The sequence below is a fragment of the Budorcas taxicolor genome, chromosome 21 (genome assembly GCF_023091745.1).
Source record: "Budorcas taxicolor isolate Tak-1 chromosome 21, Takin1.1, whole genome shotgun sequence".
In the NCBI taxonomy this organism is placed as follows: Eukaryota; Metazoa; Chordata; class Mammalia; order Artiodactyla; family Bovidae; genus Budorcas; species Budorcas taxicolor.
The window spans coordinates 72,141,969-72,160,488 of record NC_068930.1 but is presented as its reverse complement, the minus strand read 5'-3'; the positions used below and the strand labels follow the sequence as shown (position 1 = coordinate 72,160,488).

Below are 18,520 nucleotides of genomic sequence, written 5' to 3'. Positions count from 1 at the left end.
GGCGGGGCAGCGGCCCGGCTTCCGCAGCGCGCGCGCCCCCCCCCGCCTCCCGCGGGAGCGCGGACGCGCTCGTACCTGGCCGCGCTCGGGAGCGAGGCGGAGCGGGGCGGGGCGAGCATGCCCCGCCCCCCGCGCGGGCGGGCCAATCGGAGGGGGCGGCGGGCCCCGTGAGGGGCGACGCGCTGGGGGCGGGGCCTGCGGGCGCTGAGGGGAGTCCGCGGGCTGGCGGCGGGAGGCGGGCGGCCGGAGGCGGCGGCGGCGGCGGCGGCGGCGGCGGCGGCGGCGGCCGGTCCCAGGACAGCGACGCAGCACGCCGGCGGCCGCGACAGGGCCGGCCAGGCTCCGCAGCCCGCCGCAGCCGCCGCCTCCCCGTGAAGGCCAGAGAGCGCGGCGGCGGGCGCGCGGCCTGTGAGGGCGACCGGAGCGGCGGGCACGGCGCGGCGCCGAGCGTCCTGTCAGGCGGCCGAGGGCGCCGCGGACCCGCGCCGCGATGATGCCGGTGGGTGCGGGCGGCGGCGGCGGCGGCGGCGGCTTCCTCCGCGGGCGGCCGGCCAAACCTCCTTCCTCCCGCGCCTCCCGGCCCCCGGGCGCCCGCGCGAGCTCGGCGGGCCGGGCGGGAGGGGAAGGAAGTGGCCTGGCGGGCGCGCCCGGTCTCGGCGCCCCCCCCGCGGGTGGGCAGGTGGGGCGGCGCCGGCTGTCAGCGCGGGCTGGGCCGGGGGTCCGCGGATCGGGGGTCCGGCGGTTGCAGCGGGGGCCAGGAGCGGGGGCCGCCGCGGTCGAGGGTCCGGGTCCGGGGGCGGGGGGAGTCCCCGGCCGGCGCCCGCTCGGCCCCCAGCGCGGCCCTTTCCTCCCGAGCCTCCGCGGCCGGGCTGCCCGGGAGGGGAAGCCGGAGGTGGGATCGGAGCCGGTCAGTTGCCCCCTCCCCGCCCCGTCCGACCCGGCGGGGGGTCGGGCGGGGAGGCCGGGGTGTCGTTTAGCGCTCGCCCTGTTGCAGGGTCTCGCGGCGCCTCTGTCCCCCCCGACCCCGCCTGAAATTTGCTGGTGTCGTATTTGGAGTCGGCCGTGTGGGTGCCCCCGTGTGGTGTTCCCACGCTGGAAACCCCCATTTCTCCGTAGTCCTTTTCGTGATTTCTGAAATCCTGTTGTATTTAGGAATTTACTTGGGGACTGGATTTTGAGAGCCATTTTAGGCATTCCCTTTTACCGTCCCTTCGAGAGTTGTACCTTGGGCGTTATCTGGCCTGTCGCCGCCGTTTTGAAGGTTGAGCCAGGTTCGTTTGTGGTGCGGTGCCGCCTCGTCCTGCCCTCAAGGGTGCGTTCTACTAGCAGACAGAGCTCGTTAGATTGCCAGGCTCCTAGCGGAGCTTTTCCTTTACCTGTCATCTAAAGAGCCGTGGGTGCTGAATTATAATTTTTCTGTTCTGGCTTTTTGTGAAGTAAATGTCTTGATTTATGAAAAAAATGAAGGGCTGGTGGTACCCAGTTGGATGTATTGGTTTTCTGAGTGCCTGTATATTAAGTACAATTCTCAAAGGCATTTGTAGTAAAGTAACCATTTAGCCTACAATTTCTACATTTGAAAATCCATTTCAGAAGGAAAGTACCGTTTCTCTGCATTTTCTGCTTGAATACTATTATTCCACCGTGCTGCTCCCAAGGACATTTAGATTAGAATTTTTTTCTCCCTGATCTTTCAAATCATTTCCTGTCTCTTGGTAATCTCTTCTGGCCTTTTTGAACTAATTCCAACGCATTGCCTTTGCAGAGTCTTAAGATTTGACCTAGTTGATCCTTAGATCCTTCTTTGGCATCAGAGTTTGTTGTATTTCTAAATGTTTGGTTTTAAATGAATGATTGTCTTGTAAAGAAAGAACTGGATCAGCATCAGAAGATCCAGAATCCAGTACTGGTTCTGCTACTTTTTAGCAATGTGACCTTGAACAAGTCAAGGTCTCCAAGCCTGGAATTACCTCTGAAGTAGGGATGAAAACAGAACAATATCTGAGGGCTGTCCTGAGGATCAAAAAGGATGATGTGTCCAGAAGTCCTTGTTAAACAGAATGCCATGCAGATATTTTTTATAGTTAATATGGCTCTGAATTGTCAATTTCTAATTTTAACCTCTGCAGGATAAGGGATTTGGAAATAGTTCTCTCCCTAATTCTCACTGGCTAGATTTGGAAAAGGCGTTACGGTGTTTTGGAATTTTGAAACCACTTTTAGCTAAATCCTGTAATTGATACTATAGTAATATTGAAGCACGCCTGTAAAGTTTTGACTGATTTCATCATTGTATGATGTTTCATTTTAAATACTCTGTTAAGGAATTTGGCTTACATTTTCCATATGATACATTCAGATGTTTTATTTCTCTGCTCCACATAATTAGCATTTCTAGTCTTTACCTTACCAGGTTTTCCTTTGCAGAGTTTGCTTGGCTGGCAGTTGGGAAGTTTCTTTGTGATACTCATAATAATCAAATACTGTTATTGAAAAACAGGCCTATTAAGTATTTAAAACACGCTGCTTTTATTTTAAAATGCCTTCTAGAAACAGATGGTATTTCTCTTAGTCCCACTTTCAAGGTCTTTACTTTTGTATTTCCTTCTTGTTCCCTAAGTATGGCTTTTAAGATTGAGTCCTTCCTCTATAAATGTAGTTGGGGTTGGTTGTAAATTTCATAGACGTTTCAAGGACATGCCATTCTTACTTGGTACAATCTTAAACTGTGCACCCAAGATATAAATAAGATTTTTCTTTATTATCTATTTGTTGTTCATCATCATTGTAAATCATTGAAGGAAGATTAGATCATATTTTGCAGAGTTTATAGAGAAGCACTACCCAGTAGGAATGTAATGAACCACACAGATGCAGTTCAATTTGTCTAGCAACTAGTATTATTTTTAATATTTTATTAACTCAATATATTAAAAATATTATGACTAACATATAATCAATATGAAAAATTTACTCATGTGATACTTTACTTTTTTTTGGTACTAAGATGTTGAAATCAGTGTGAATCCAGTGTAAATGCAGTCAAGTTCTGTGTATATAGCACATCTCAGTTCAGACTAGGACATTTCAAGTGCTCGGTAGCACGTGTAGCTAGTGGCTACTATCTTGAACAACACAGGTTTAGAGTGTATGGTATTTTACTTATTTGAGAATTGGCAATTAGTGTGTAGTGTCTGTAATAACTTTTAATTGATCAGATGATTTACTGCAGCAGCCAGCCTCTCAGCTGTTGGAAATGAGTATCTTGCCATGTTCTCATCTGACACAATAAGGTCTTTGTAGAAGTCTTCAATTTGCTTGTTACATCAAGTTTCACAACTGTCAATTTTAAACAAAGTTATATTTTGGAATTTTCTGTTATTAAAATATCATTGCATTCTAGTATGTGTGGTCATTCACCTTTTTTCAATGGATGACATTTTAAAACAGTTTCCCAGGGGGAAAAAAGGACCACAGTTTAAAGATGACTTGTTGGCTGATCCCTAACGTCTGGACCTGAAATCATTTAGGCCATACCTAAACAACTTTGATAGAAATAAGGATTTTAATAAAAGTAGCCTGGTTCAGAGCATGAAAAGGCTGAAAAACTGCCTTGATCATTAGCATCATTCTTTTCTACAGAATGAACACTTTGCAGCTGTGGAGCTTTTTGTGCACAGGTGAAATGTATCTGAAGCATGGTGCTGAGGGTACTTTTTTCTCTTTTAGAGGACTGTTGACTTGGGTAAGGGAAGTTCTGTGGCTCTGAAGTGTGTGTTATTTGTAAGAAAGGCACTCTGGTGGTAGTGTTTCGGTCAGGTTAGCAGTGGGACTCCTTACCTCCAGTAGGCACCATGCAGTGTGAGTAGCTGATTCCACTTGTTTCTGTCCTAGGAGCTCTTTCAGCATATTCACTAGGGGCTGTGGGTTACAGTAATTTGTGCTCAATATTTAGCTCTCATTAAGCAAACATTCGGTTATTTCAGGTATTCACTTTTGATGATGTAGAAAACATTTTGAGGTTCTGAAATAGATTCCTTTTGAAACTATCAGCTTTCATGTAATTGACAAAACAGTGAACTGGAAGCAGAGAGGCTAAGGTTCTAGTCGCCACTTGTAAGTAACTCTGTGACCTTTGGACTTAAATTTCTTTGAGCCTCCATTTCTTACCTGTAAAATGAATTGGTCCTGGTCTTTTCCAAGTATTTGTGTTTGGTCTAATAGTAGATATGTGGCAGATACTTTAATGAGGGTCAATAATAGTCTCAGTGGCTGCAGCGGAGGTTTACACAACCTGTCACTTGTTTTGGCAGTCTTAGTAAATGCATTGACTGCCTAAGTTTTTTGGTATGATAGAACTGATAGAAGAAGCTCAATGGATGTACACTATTATTGTTAATAATTAAGTCCTTTGATCGGCTTTAATTTCTAGCCTAACTCCCTATACAAAACACTAAGGACTGGAGAAGGTTTTTCTTCAAAAATTCTAGTGACTCCTTGAACTGTAGCCCTTCAGGCTGCTCCAGGCTTTTCTGTCCATGGGATTCTCCAGGCAAGAATACTGGAGAGGGTTGCCATTTCCTTCTCCAGGGGATCTTCCTGACCCAGGAATCAAACTTGAGTCTCTTGTGTCTCCTGCATCAGCAGGTGGGTTCTTTACCACTAGCACCACCAGAAACCCAGTTAAGTCATTTTGATCGGCTTTATTTTATAGCCTAACTCAGTAAACAAAGCACTCAGGACTGGAGAAGTTTTTTGTTTTCTTTTTTAAACTCTGGTTTCTTTGAGACAAAAATTCAAAGATACTGTTACCATTTAAGATAATCAAACTATTTCTAACCTTTGGAGTGCCAGAAAGTTCACAGAAGGAAAAGGAAAGCTTCGATCACACAAAGATGCAAATATGAAAGGTTTATTATTACAGTTTTATTGAACTTAAAAACAATCTTTAGGAATACTCTTCTGAAGGCTACAGTATTAAGTATAGCAGTAAAGTTTTCCAGCTGTTTAACTTGCTACGATTTAATTTAGTAGTAATGAGCACTCAATGAATGGTGTTTGTCATTATGTGCTAAAACGCTGTGTCCTATGGGCCTCCCCTGGTGGCTCATTGGTAAAGAACCCACCTGCCAGTCAGGAGATGCAGGTTCGATCCCTGGGTCAGGAAGATCCCCTGGAGGAAGAAATGGCACCCCACCCCAGTCTTCTTCCCGGGGAATCCCGTGGGTGGGGATCCTGGCAGGCTGCACAAGGGCAGTTGCACCCTGTAGGTTTTGTGGTGATGTCTTCATTTTTATGGAGAACTGAGGCTCAGGAGGGAAAGAAACTTGGCTAAGGGCCCCCAGCTACTGAGTGGTAGAGCGCTGCTTGAAAACAAGCTCTCTGACTCAAGAGTCTTTCCTCCTGGCCTCTGTGCCAGTCACTTACAGGAGTTTGCTATAGTCGAGGCATTTTGCTAGTGGTGCTGGTAAATTGAATTAGGCTAAATACTTTTACCTGATGCCTAGCTCAGTTGGAGCTTAATATTTTAACGGATCTCATGGTGAACCTGTCTGATAAAAGATGATAGTTTTCGCTATCTTGAGTTTGGGGACGACTCTGTTTTAAACGTAAATGTAAGGCTTCCCAGGTGGCTCAGTGGTAAAGAATTGGCCTGCCAGCACAGGAGATTTAGAGTCGATCCCTGGATTAAGAACATCCTCTAGAGTAGGAAATGGCAACCCACTCCAGTATTCTTGGTTGGGAAATCCCATGGACAGAGGAGCCTGGAGGGCTACAGTCCACACGGTCACAACGAGCTGGACATGACTGAGCGACAGCATGCGCAGACGTGTTAAATGTATCTTTCCTTTCTCAGCATCCTACTTTGAAAAGTCTTTGTCAGTGTATATGCCTAAGAGCTACTTGGAATTTTTAGCAAGATAAAAACTTAAAATATCACCAGGTTGCTGTGTTGAAGTTACGTAACTGGTTGTCAGTGTGCTTTTTTGTGTGTTTGCACAGATGGGCAATAACTTCTCAGCAAAATTTCAGTGGGATTTTGATGTCTGAAAGTGCTGTTGCCATAGTTATTTCGCAAACTGTGGTTCTGAGGCTGAACAGAAGAATGGTGGTATTCAGGTTGTATTGTGACACTTTCTTGGCTTAATTGCTTTGTTTTATTTCACTGCAAAGATAGCCATATGACTGTTGTTCATACTAATTGGTAAGCAAAAGCTGCTGTTACTATATTTTGTAAAAGAAAAATCTTTGCTAGGTGATACCATACAGAACAATAAAAGACTAGAAAATGAGGTAGTTTTGATTAAAATTAATAAATGACATTCAGAATGTTAGTGTACAATTCAGAACAGGGTCTTGCTAGCAGTATTGTGTGTCCAGAGAAAATATTAACTGAAGTTTTGACTGAATCATGCTTTATAACATATGTTGTGATGGTAATCTTTGTAGCTCAAGCAAATGCAAAGGCCCTGTGGTAGATGCCGGCCCAGCATGCTGGAGAAGCAGGGAGATCTGTAGCTGGAGCAGTGTATGTGAGGGGCAGACTGGAGGAGATGAAGTAGGAAGGTGTTGGTGGTAAGTGGATGGGTTAGGATCTTACAGGGCCTTGTGTGTTACTATAAGGGCAGAGGACACGGAGAGAAATTTCCTTTGGAAGAAATGAAACACAGTGGTTTACTTATTGCATCCTAAGTCGTTCTGAATCAGTAGTCATTGCCTGGGGGGCCTCACTGTAGCAGGTCAGAGTTTGGGCCCTGGCATCTGTGTGGGTTCTGGCATCACCAGTTGACTCTCCGACCAGTTCTCTTGTCTTTAAACTGAGGATGATAATTATAGTAACCCTTGGGTTGTTAGGATCAGTGGATTATTACAGTGAAAGTGGCCTGTTGCGTAGTCAGTGTTCAGCAAATGTTATATGTAATAAGTTAAATTTCCTTTGGGAAGCTTTCTCATCTTTGCCTTAGCCAGATACATCAGTAGAGGCATTCAACCTGGTGTGCCTTTTTTTTTTTTTTAGATGTAATTCACAGACCATAAAATTCACCTTTTGATGTGTACAATTTAGAAGAAGTTCTAAATTTATAAGATTGTGTTGTAGTACAATCTTTGTATTGCCTTGCTTTGTATTGTGATATAATACAACCTTTGCCACTATCTTCTCAGAACATTTGCAGTACTTGTAGTTGCAGCCTCAAACATTTGTGTGTGTGACTGGTTAATGTCCTTTTTTGTCCTAGACTGTAATTTTCATCGTGGCAGGAGCTTCTTACTGTTTCACCAGTGCCTGTCCCAGTGACTGGCCACATAGTTGGTGCTTGGTGGCCATTTGTTGAATGAAAGAAGGTACGATGTGGAAAGCAGTGCCAGATCCCTTTGTGAAGAGGTGTGCGTGTGCCCTGATGGGGTTTGCACTTGGTCCTGTGGGTGATCAGAAACCGCCAAACGTTTTTAAAAAGCGGAGTGATGCAGTCAGATTCGTGTGGTGGAGGGGTCATTCTGAAACCAAGACTGGAGGAGTGGACCATGGAGTGAAGTGAAGTGAAGGTCGCTTAGTTGTGTCGGACTCCTTACAACCCCATGGACTTGTCCATAGAATTCTCCAGGCCAGAATATTGGAGTGGGGAGCCTATCCCTTCTCCAGGGGATCTTCCCGACCCAAGAATTGAACCAGGGTCTCCCGCATTGCAGGCGGATTCTTTACCAGTTGAGCTGTCAGGGAGGAGCATGAGGTAAGGCAGATTAAAAAGAAACAGGAAAAGCAGTTAGGAGCCCAGTGGGCACAGGTCAGACTTGACCGGAAGGTGAAGGGAAAGATCCAGGAGGAGGTACAAGAGATGGGCTGGAGCGAGAGGGTGTGTGGAATGTGTGCACACGCGAGTGTGTGTGACCAAGAGGAAGGAAGTACAGTGGCTGGCGCTGAGGATAACAGGCTGATTGCTTCAGCAGCCGGGCTTGTCTTTCCTGCGATTAAGCTAGAGAACGTGCAGCAGGAATAGGGTTAGAGGGCCGTAAGGGGAGGAGTGAGGCTTATTTGGAGTGTGTTGAGCTTGAGACGGCTGCTGTATCCAGAAAGATGTTACTCTTAAGGTAAAATAAATATGTTAAGTTAAATCATTTTTCATATATTAGCTGATTTCTGGTGTTGCGTTTTTGGTATCTGCTTCCTGGGCATTTGTGGCACGCCACGCGCCTGTGGCATTCCTGGTAGTTGTTGTTTTGCCTGATCAGCTCCACCCTGAGACCCCACTAGACCCCCTGCCTGGGGCAGTGGCTGGCCTGGGCCTCCGCCATCTTTATGGAGTTTATACGCACACAGTTTATAACAGTGTAATCTGTGTCTCCGCATTGATTGTTTATGTTTTGCTTGTTGTTTACATTGCATGCTTATATTTCTACCTAATGGCAGTCTTGAAAATAATATCAGTAAATAACAACTAAACTCTTGAATGATCAAAATGTGAAGACAGGTGAAGTAAAATTTGATGGCTTTAGGGTTAATAGCGGGCTTCCCTGGTGGCTCAGAGGTTAAAGCGTATGCCTCCAATGCGGGAGACCCGGGTTCGATCCCTGGATCGGGAAGATCCCTTGGAGAAGGAAATGGCAATCCACTCCAGTATTCTTGCCTGGAGAATCCCATGGACGGAGAAGCCTAGTAGGTTATAGTCCATGGGGTCGCAAAGAGTCAGACATGACTGAGCGACTTCACCTTCAGGGTTAATAGTGAAAAAGCCCAACGATAGGAACAAAGAGTTTTGTGAGAGAAATACAGATGTGAAACAGGGGCCTAGTGTTCGTCAGCTCAGACTCTGGAGCCGAGACTGTCTGGTTTCAAAGTCTAGCTCCGCCACTTAGCAACTCGGTGGCCTTGGACAAATTATTTCACCTCTCTGTGCCTTACTTTCCTCTTTACAATGGGTTTAGTAGGAGTATGTTTCAGAGGCGGTTGTGAGGATTGCCAGGTGCTTAGTGCATCCTGTTAATGTAAAACAGCACTCAGTCATACCTGCTCCTCTTACGTTCTCTCCAGTAGCTGCAAGGCCTCATGGCAGAGGATCCTACGCACTGCACCCCACCTGGGAGAACTAGGTGGTGACTGTGACATCTGTCCAGTTGCTAGGTCAGACAGGGACGGCTTGCATTTCTCAGAAATGAAAGTTCGCCCTGTGTCATCGAGACCACAGCTCAGAACCAGCTGGCGTTCCCTTCACTCAGTGCTCAGTCCCTGAGTGGGAGGGCCAGCCCTTTCCTTCTGGTCTCTACCTCATTGGCACATTCCCGAGCACCCTGTATAAAATGCCCTCCCTGACTGCGCTTCACGTCTCTTTATCGTGCTGATGGCCACCTGGCAGTCACTTGTGGAGGCTCCGTGAAAGGGGGGCTCCGTTTCCTTTTCTCACGGCAGTATCCCCAGTGTCTCTAGTCGACACTCATTAAGTGTTTGTTTACTGAAAGGCCTCAGCAGGCATTTAGGGCCAGGACTGGCATAGTCCCTGCTCTCAGTGAGCTCACGGTGGGGAACAGGCCTATAAACAGAAAGTGCCATTCTGGGAGACAAAGCGTGTGTGAGTGGCAGAGTGCGAGCTGCGGCGGGGTGCAGGTGAGAGGAGTCTTCTTGCCCTTGGGATGTCAGGAGAGTTTTCACAGAGGAGGTGACACTTGAGTGGAGTTGAGAAGGATGAGGATGAAGGGATAGAGGGGATGGGCAAGGGATTTAGATAGAGGCCCACTTTTGTGGGCTTCTCTTGTGGCTCAGCTGGTAAAGAATCCGCCTCCAGTGTGGCAGACCTGGGTTCGATCCCTGGGTTGGGAAGATCCCTGGAGAAGGGAAAGACTACCCACTCCAGTATTCTGGCCTGGAGAATTCCATGGAGGGGTCGCAAAGAGTCAAAGACACTACTGAGCAACTTTCACTTCACATTTTCAGGGCACTGAGATCTGAATTGGTGTGGTGTGTTGAGGGGAATTGCCTAGAGCGTAAGGCCTGATGCAGCAGGGGAGCTGGGCAGGTAGGCGGGTGAGGTCAGATTCCGAGGACCTTGTGTGACCTGCAGACGAGTTTGAACTTCATCCTGAGAAACATGGAACTGCTGAAGTTTGTTTGTTTTTTAATTGTGTTAAAATATACGTAAAATTTACCATTTTAGCCATTTTAAAGTATCCAGTTCTGTCACATTTAAGTTCATTCACATTGTTCACCAGCCATCACCACCATCCATCTTCAGAATTTTTTCATCTCAAATTGAAACTGTTGCAGGATTTTAAGCAGAGTTGTAGATGCTCCGGTTTAAGTGAAAGTTGTCCTTAAGTGTCTGGAATCCATGAGAAGAGTCTAGGGGGTAGTTGAGACAGGAAAGGTCTCTGAGCACTCAAAACAGTTGTCAAAGAGTCATGCATTGAAGGCGGCTTGCAGAAGACCCTCCTCAGCCCTCACTTACCCTGGACTCTAACATGTTGCACAGTTTTAATTTACCTAGCTTTTAAATCTTCATAGAGGCTACAGTCAAGGTTGCTGGAGGGGTGTAACTATGAGCAGACAGGCTGCTGGAAACCACGGAAAGAAACAGCTTTAAGAAACCCCAAGGTTGTGGTCTGAGGGTGGGCATCCTGACCTCAGTCACCACCGAAGATAGCATGATGACAGTTTACAGACTACACACAGGGTGGTGGTTAAAGTCCTCATGATGACTGACTCATCAAGAAAAGGGTAAATAGCGTCAGTAACATAGACATCAGTTGGACACGGTTAGATGAGCTCTGTCCAGTAGCAACATAAGGTGAGCCGCAAGTGCACTTTAAAAATCTTCTGGTAGCCACATAAAAAAGTGGAAAGAAATGAGTGAAACTAATTTTAATAATATATTTTATTTAACTCACTATATCCAAAAATTATTTGAACATGCAGTTAATATTCAAACATGATTAGTGAGGTGTTTTATGCTCTTTTCTCATACTAAGCCTCTCAAATTCCAGAACATATTGTGTTCGTATAGCACATCTGATTTTGGACTTGCCATGTTTCAAGTTCTCGATAGCCACGTGTGCTGGTGGCCACGTCGAATGGACAGAACCGTTTCAGATTTGGGGCTCAGACAAAAGGGCTAGCGCCTCAGCTATTCAGAGAATGCTACCATTCATAAGAATTAATTCCTCGAGGATTATACATGGCTGGTGTTTTATTGTAGCAGTTTTCATTAACTGATTTTTGCTTTTATGTTTGAAAAACTGTTGAGAGACCGTGTAACGCAGTCGTTAAAGAGCACGGATTTGGGAATGACTGGGTTTGAATCTCAGCTATTTGATTTCCTACCTGTTTGATCTTGGGCTAGTTACCTAATCTCTCTGCGTCTTATTGTCCTCATCTGTAAAATGGAGGTCATAGAAGTACCTACCTTATTAGGTTTTGTAAAGATTAAATGAATTGTTAATATGTAAAGAACCTATAACAGTGGCTGGTGTATAACGATCACTGTAGATGTGTGCTTTTATCCCCTACGTGTTTGGTATCTCCAAAATGTTAAATGATCTTAATTCAGTAGACTTAAAAGACATTTTTGCTTTAAAGATTGCTTCGATAGGTATTGTCACAGATGAAAACAGGTTAAATTGTACTTTTGTGAGGATACGTTCTAACTGATGTCTTTGGGTAAATAACTTTGTTTGCTGCAACATTGAGGGTGCAAGCAACCACAGAAATAGTATAATTAATAATTAAAGGATTTAGGATTATGAATAAAATAGGAAAATTTGAAAGGATGATTTTATCAATATTTAATTACTAGTACTGTTAGACTTCTGAGGGCTCAGATGGTAAAAAGGCTGTCTACAATGCAGGAGACCCAGGTTCGATCCCTGGGTTGGGAAGATCCTCTGGAGAAGGCAATGGCAACCCACTCCAGTACTCTTGCCTGGAAAATCCCATGGATGGAGGAGCGTGGTAGGGGTCGCGAAGAGTCAGACAGGACTGAGCGACTTCACTTTCACTGTTACAATTGAACTACTCTCTCTCAGAAATACTGTATCAGCCCTACTATGTCTGAGAAGACTACCTGGTTCTAACTTATTTCCTTTGGTATATTCAGCACTGAATTATTTTGAGAGTTTCATCTTCTACTCTTATTTGCAAATAAAATAGAAAAGAATAGCAAAAGTAAAACCAAAATATAAAAAGATCACTGTTTAGCATGTCAAAGATGTTTAAGAGGAGGTCTTTATCACCTTTAAGAGTGAAATATGACTGGAAACATAACCAGATTCGGGTGTGGCTATTTAAATGTCAGGTTTTTGGCACAGAAGAGAGAAGTGCCTAATGGGGGCGATTTAATCATGGCCATTTTCATCTGCCATTGATTGGTGGTCTGTGGAACAGTTAAGCAGACTCTGCTTAGAACGTAATCTCCATACACAAAAATAAACTCAAAATGGATTAAAGACCTAAATGTAAGACCGGATACTATAAAACTCTTGGCAGAAAATATAGGCAGAACATTCTCTTGACATACATCGCAGTAAGATCTTTTTTCATCCACCTCTGAGAGTAATGAAAATAAAACAAAAATAAACAAATGGAGTGGACTCCCAGGTGGCACAGTGGTAAAGAATGCCAATGCAAGAGATGTGGTTTCTGTCCCTGGGTCAGAAAGATCCCCTGGAGAAGGAAATGGCAACCCACTCCAGTACTCTTGCCTGGGAAGTCCCATGGACAGAGGAGCCTGGTGGGCTACACAGCCCATGGCGTTGCAAAGAGTTGGACATGACAGAGCAACTTAGCACACACATACAAACAAATGGGACCTTATTAAACTTAGGAGCTTTTGCACAACTGTGGAACCCATCAACAGAACAAAAAGAAAGCCCACAGAATGGGAGAAAATATTCGTAGTCAGAGTGACCAACAGGGGATTAAAATACACAAACAGCTCATGCTCAAAATAAAAAAAAACAGCTCAATTAAATGGGCAGACCTAAGTAGACATTTCTCTAAACAAGACATCCAAATGGCCTAGAGGCACAAGAAAAGATGCTCAACTTCACTCATTATTAGAGAAGTGCAAATCAGACCTGTAATGAGGTATCAGCGCACACCGGTCAGAAGGGCTGTCATCAAAAGATCTACAAACGGTAAGTGCTGGAGAAGGTGCGGAGGAAGGGACCCTCCTACACCGTTGATGGGAATGTACACTGGTACAGCCACCATGGAGAACAGTGTGGAGGTTCCTTAGAAACCTAAAAACAGAGCCGCCGTAACCTTCAGTGCCACTCCTGGGCATATATCTGGAAAGAACCATAATTGGAGAGGATACATACACCCCCGTGTTCACTGCAGCGCCGTTTACGATACCCAGGGCTTGGAAACAGCCCAGATGTCCATCAGTAGAGGAGTGGATAAGGAAGACGTGGTGCACAGGTACAGTGGGATCTCTCAGCCATGAAAAAGGACAAGACCATGCCGTTCGCAGCAACGCGGATGGACCTGGAGATTGTCGCCCTGAGTGAAGTCAGACAGACACCGTATGATAGTGCTTATATGCGGAATTTAAGAAAATGGTACAGGGTTACAAATTTACAGAACAAAAGTTGAGTCAAGATGTAGAGAACAAACTTGTGGTTACGGCGGGGAAGGTGATAAATGGGGAGATTGGAATTGGCATCTATACACTGCTATGTAGACAGTAGGTCTTTAATAAGAACCAGCTGAATACCACAGAGAACTCTATTCAGTACTCTGTAATGACCTACATGAGAACAGAAGCCAGAAAGGATGGTTATGTGATTATGTATCACTGACTCACCTTGTTGTACAGCAGACGCTAACACAGTGTTGAGAATCAGCTACATTTCAGTAACCTGGAGGAGGAGGCGGCAGCCCACTCCAGCACTCTTGCCTGGAAAATCCCGTGGAGAGAGGAGCCTGGTGGGCTGCAGCCCCTGAGGTCACGGAGAGTCGGGTGCAGAGTGTGCACCCCAGGTGAAGAGACGGGGAAGGACCAGCAATAAAGAAGGGTAAGGGGCCGATCGTCTGCCCGCCTCCTGCCTCCCACAGGCGTTCCCACTCCCGTCATGGCTGACTCCTTCAGTCTTGAGCCTACACGTTGCTTCCTTCGGCAGGTCCTTGCCGAGTTGGCATCCAGATCAGGCAGTCCTCCTGTGGGTCTCGCGGCACACTGCAGTTTTCCACTGGAGTTTCCTGGTATCTCTTTGTCTCAGCTCCAGGTTCTGTGAGGGGGCAGTGTTGACAGGGTGTGCTCAGCACCTTGTTGGTTTCAGTGAAATACTCGTGAATGAATGAATGAGTGATCCTGTAAGTGTGTCCAATTTATGTTATATCTGTTGTCAGCCTTTGCTTTACACTCGGTTTTTGTTTTATGTGTCCTATTACACTGCAGTGTCTTGTCATAAAACAAACTCGGGAGTCTAATTTTAATCTACTTATATGGTTATTTGCCTCTAGAATTGAACAGATCCTCAAATATTGTGAACAGTGAATACCTCATGGTCCTGTGGGTTTCTGGTAGGAGTCCTCCTGCAGAATTGCTGATAATCAGATATGAAGGCTTATATGAGGTAATTGAAAGGGACTTCAGTCGCTCAGTCGTGTCCGACTCTTTGCCACCCCATGAACCACAGCACGCCAGGCCTCCCTGTCCATCACCAACTCCTAGAGTCCACCCAAACCCATGTCCATTGAGTCGGTGATGCCATCCAACCATCTCATCCTCTGTCATCCCCTTCTTCTCCTGCCCTCAATCTTTCCCAGCATCAGGGTCTTTTCAAATGAGTCAGCTCTGCGCATAAGGTGGCCAAAGTATTGGAGTTTCAGCTTCAACATCAGTTCTTCCAATGAACACCCAGGACTGATCTCCTTTAGGATGGACTGGTTGGATCTCCTTGCAGTCCAAGGGACTCTCAAGAGTCTTCTCCAACACCACAGTTCAAAAGCATCAATTCTTCGGCGCTCAGCCTTCTTCACAGTCCAATTCTCACATCCATACATGACCACTGGAAAAACCATAGCCTTGACTAGACAGACCTTTGTTGACAAAGTAATGTCTCTGCTTTTCAATATGCTATCTAGGTTGGTCATAACTTTCCTTCCAAGGAACAAGCATCTTTTAATTTCATGGGTGCAATCACCATCTGCAGTGATTTTGGAGCCCCAAAAAATAAAGTCAGCCACTGTTTCCACTGTTTCCCCATCTATTTCCCATGAAGTGATGGAACCAGATGCCATGATCTTCGTTTTCTGAATGTTGAGCTTTAAGCCAACTTTTTCACTCTCCTCTTTCACTTTCATCAAGAGGCTCTTCAGTTCCTCTTCACTTTCTGCCATAAGGGTGATGTCTTCTGCATATCTGAGGTTCTTGATATTTCTCCCAGCAATCTTGATTCCACCTTGTGCTTCCTCCAGCCCAGCATTTCTCGTGATGTACTCTGCATATAAGTTAAATAAACAGGGTGACAATATACAGCCTTGACATACTCCTTTCCCAATTTGTACCCAGTCTGTTGTTCCATGTCTAGTTCTAACTGTTGCTTCCTGACCTGCATACAGATTTCTCAAGAGGCAGGTCAGGTAGTCTGGTATTCCCATCTCTTTCAGAATTTTCCACAGTTTATTGTGATCCACACAGTCAAAGGCTTTGGCATAGTCAACAAAGCAGGAATAGATGTTTTTCTGGAACTCTTGCTTTTTCGATGATCCAGCAGATGTTGGCAATTTGATCTCTGGTTCCTCTGCCTTTTCTAAAACCAGCTTGAACATCTGGAAGTTCGCAGTTCACATATTGGTGAAGCCTGGCTTGAAGAATTTTGAGCATTACTTTACTAGCGTGTGAGATGAGTGCAATTGTGCGGTAGTTTGAGCGTTCTTTGGCTTTCCCAAAGAAAGACAATGCCAAAGAACACTCAGACTGAGAGGAAAGGTGGGCTGTTTTTATATCAATGATAGCAGCCACTTATGCTGTCAGTAGTCAAGTCAAAGTAGCTGAGTCCCGTGACTAAATGTGATGGAAAGTTACTTTTGTGTTTGTTTTGCCAGCTTTTTGTTATGCAGTACTGCCATTAAAGCCTCTTAATCTGCAGCTTTATGGTTAGTGATGCAATAGTCAGTGAGGTGTTGGCCAATATTCAGAGCAGTGTGATGCTGGAGGTTGCCAAGGTCAGAATTCTGCACCACTGAAGAGTCAAGACTGCAAACTTAGGAGCAGTACTTTTTGGGAGGCTCAAATGCACATTTAGATTTTTATATTAAATAAAATTTCACTGCCTTCTTATCTTGCCTTCTCCCTCCCTGAGTGGTACGCAGCAAACTCTCCTTTAAGTGCCTTTCCTTTTATTTTGAAATTTTCAACTTCTTGTAGGTTAAAGCCTTACCAGTTTGTCATAAAACTGTGGGTTCCTCTCCCCATTACTATGAAGTGAGGAGGAGTCCAGGATGAATAACTGCTAAGGTCCTCTCTAGTGCCAGCTTCTGGCGGTGTTGTGATAGTTGAACAGAGGGGTCTGCCCGCGAAAGCCCTCTCGGGGAAGTTCCTGGAGAAGCAGGTGGGCTCTGAGCTTGCATTGCGTTTGAATTCTGAGGCGGAGAGGGGCCAAGTGGCCCAGCCGAGAACAGGAGGCAGTTTTCTTCTGGGCGGGAGAGCTGTACCTTCAGCAGGCGCGTTCGTGCCTCCACCATGCGCCAGGGCCCTGTGCAGGGTAAGAATGGCATGGGAGGGAAGGTAAACGTGGCACCCGACAACTGACATTCAGCAGCTATTTATACAAGCATGTACTAACTTTGATTATATGCCAGTGCAGTGCTGGGCATTGGAGACTTAAAGACACTAATTCACTGTCTTGAAAGGGGTTGTAGTCTAGTTGACAGAAACATTCAAAACAGGTGTCCTGTGGGACCCAGGGTTTGAGAACACAGGCTTTGAAATCAGGTAGGCTTGGGTCTAGCCCTGTCCCTGCCGCTTACTGTGTGGCCTTAAGTCGCACACCTGTCAGAGCTTTCTCTGCTCATCTGAAAGTAACAGCGCCTCTCGCTCAATCAATTCTGCTGTGGCCATAGGGAGAAATAATATAGAGCCTTTTTAAAAAAGAGGCAGAACTGTGTAAATTGTGGAAAAATGCCTCAAATGAATTGTTGGTGGAAAACCGACTTTCTACTTAATGTGGTCTCACTGGGAAAAAGAAAAGAGTTTTGTGGTGAAGAGAAAGGTCTGCAAGGGTATATGAAGTGAAGTGAACTGAAGTCGCTCAGTCGTCTCCAACTCTTTGCGACCCCATGGACAGTAGCCATCCAGGCTCCTCCATCCATGGGGTTTTCCAGGCAAGAATACTGGAGTGGATTGCCATTTCCTTCTCCAGGGCATCTTCCCGACCCAGGGATCGAACCCGGGTCTCCACACTGCAGGCAAACCCTTTACCGTCTGAGCCGCAAGGGTATATATACCAGCTGTTTAAAAGTGTGAGTCATTAGGGGAGCCGTCTTTTTATATCTGTTGTTAGATTAAAGAAGATTACATGTGTGTTAATTTACCACCTAAAAAATAAGAATAATAGCAAAAAGCAAAAAAGAAAAACCTCTTCCCCAGGGTATATGGCAGGACTGAACAGTATCATGCACGGAGAACGCTCAGGCGAGGTCCAGCGCATGGCGAGTGTCGGTCAGGAAGCGGGCATCGTCACCACTGTTGCTGGACAGAGCAGCCAGTGGGGAGGGCGGCAGAACCCTTGAAGGCTGAAGCTGGGTTCTGTGGCTTGAATTTCCAAGATTAGCTGATTGCTTGACTGTAGGATCTTGATTGTGTGGGGGGGTCCTTGATTGTCCCCTAAGGCCTAGATCTGGGGAGGAGGGTCCTTGTGGTCCTGAAAGAGGAGGACCCTCAGAAGGGTTAAGTGTGCTAAGCCCATGTGAAGACCTCTCCACACCTGTTTCTCTTTTTTGAGGATAAGAACAGTGCCTGCCTCATTTTGAAGGGAAGGAGAAAGGTGGCCTGCCAAGCTATGGTGTTTATCCTGAAAGAGACCTGGGAGCCTGGCTTTCGATGTCATCCCTGGGTTTAGATTCCGACCTTGAGCAATATAATCCTTTCTGGACGCTGCTCCTCCTCCCATAGAATGGGGATGAAGCTCCCGCCGCTCTCACTGACGTGGCATAAATGGTTCTTTTCCTTGTTTCTGTTGGAGGAAGGTGGATACGAATTTTTTTGAGGTAGGATTGATGAGTCATCTTATAAGGCTTGCTTTTCACCTGCTGGTGAGGTAGGTAGTTGGAATGAATCTTCACTAAAATATATATATATATCTGTTTCTGTAGTTTTTGTTTTCTCTTTAGTCCTGATTTTTAAAATACTTGCTGCTTCGTGGAACTCTTCCCTTCAGAGGGTTTTGTGGGCGATGAAACAGTGTGGTTCCCTAGGTGTGATTTACACTGATGCCTATACATCCAGGTGTACAAGAGAAAGCCTTGGGTTGTTGCTCGTTGTCCTGGCAGTTTGTTTTGTTAGCGCCTTTATTGTCATTCGCAGTGGCC

The 18,520-nt window shown here is 45.8% G+C and overlaps 1 protein-coding gene across 1 annotated transcript in view; it reads left to right on the top strand.

Annotated features, from left to right (window-relative positions):
- Positions 1 to 414: 414 nt before the first annotated feature.
- The window catches only part of PPP1R13B (protein phosphatase 1 regulatory subunit 13B), a 73,809-nt gene continuing 55,703 nt past the window's right edge, over positions 415 to 18,520 (top strand). The window contains exon 1 of the mRNA XM_052659714.1: positions 415 to 499. Coding sequence (XP_052515674.1) covers positions 491 to 499 — 9 coding nt within the window. The 5' untranslated portion in view covers positions 415 to 490. The remainder of the gene's footprint in view (positions 500 to 18,520) is intronic.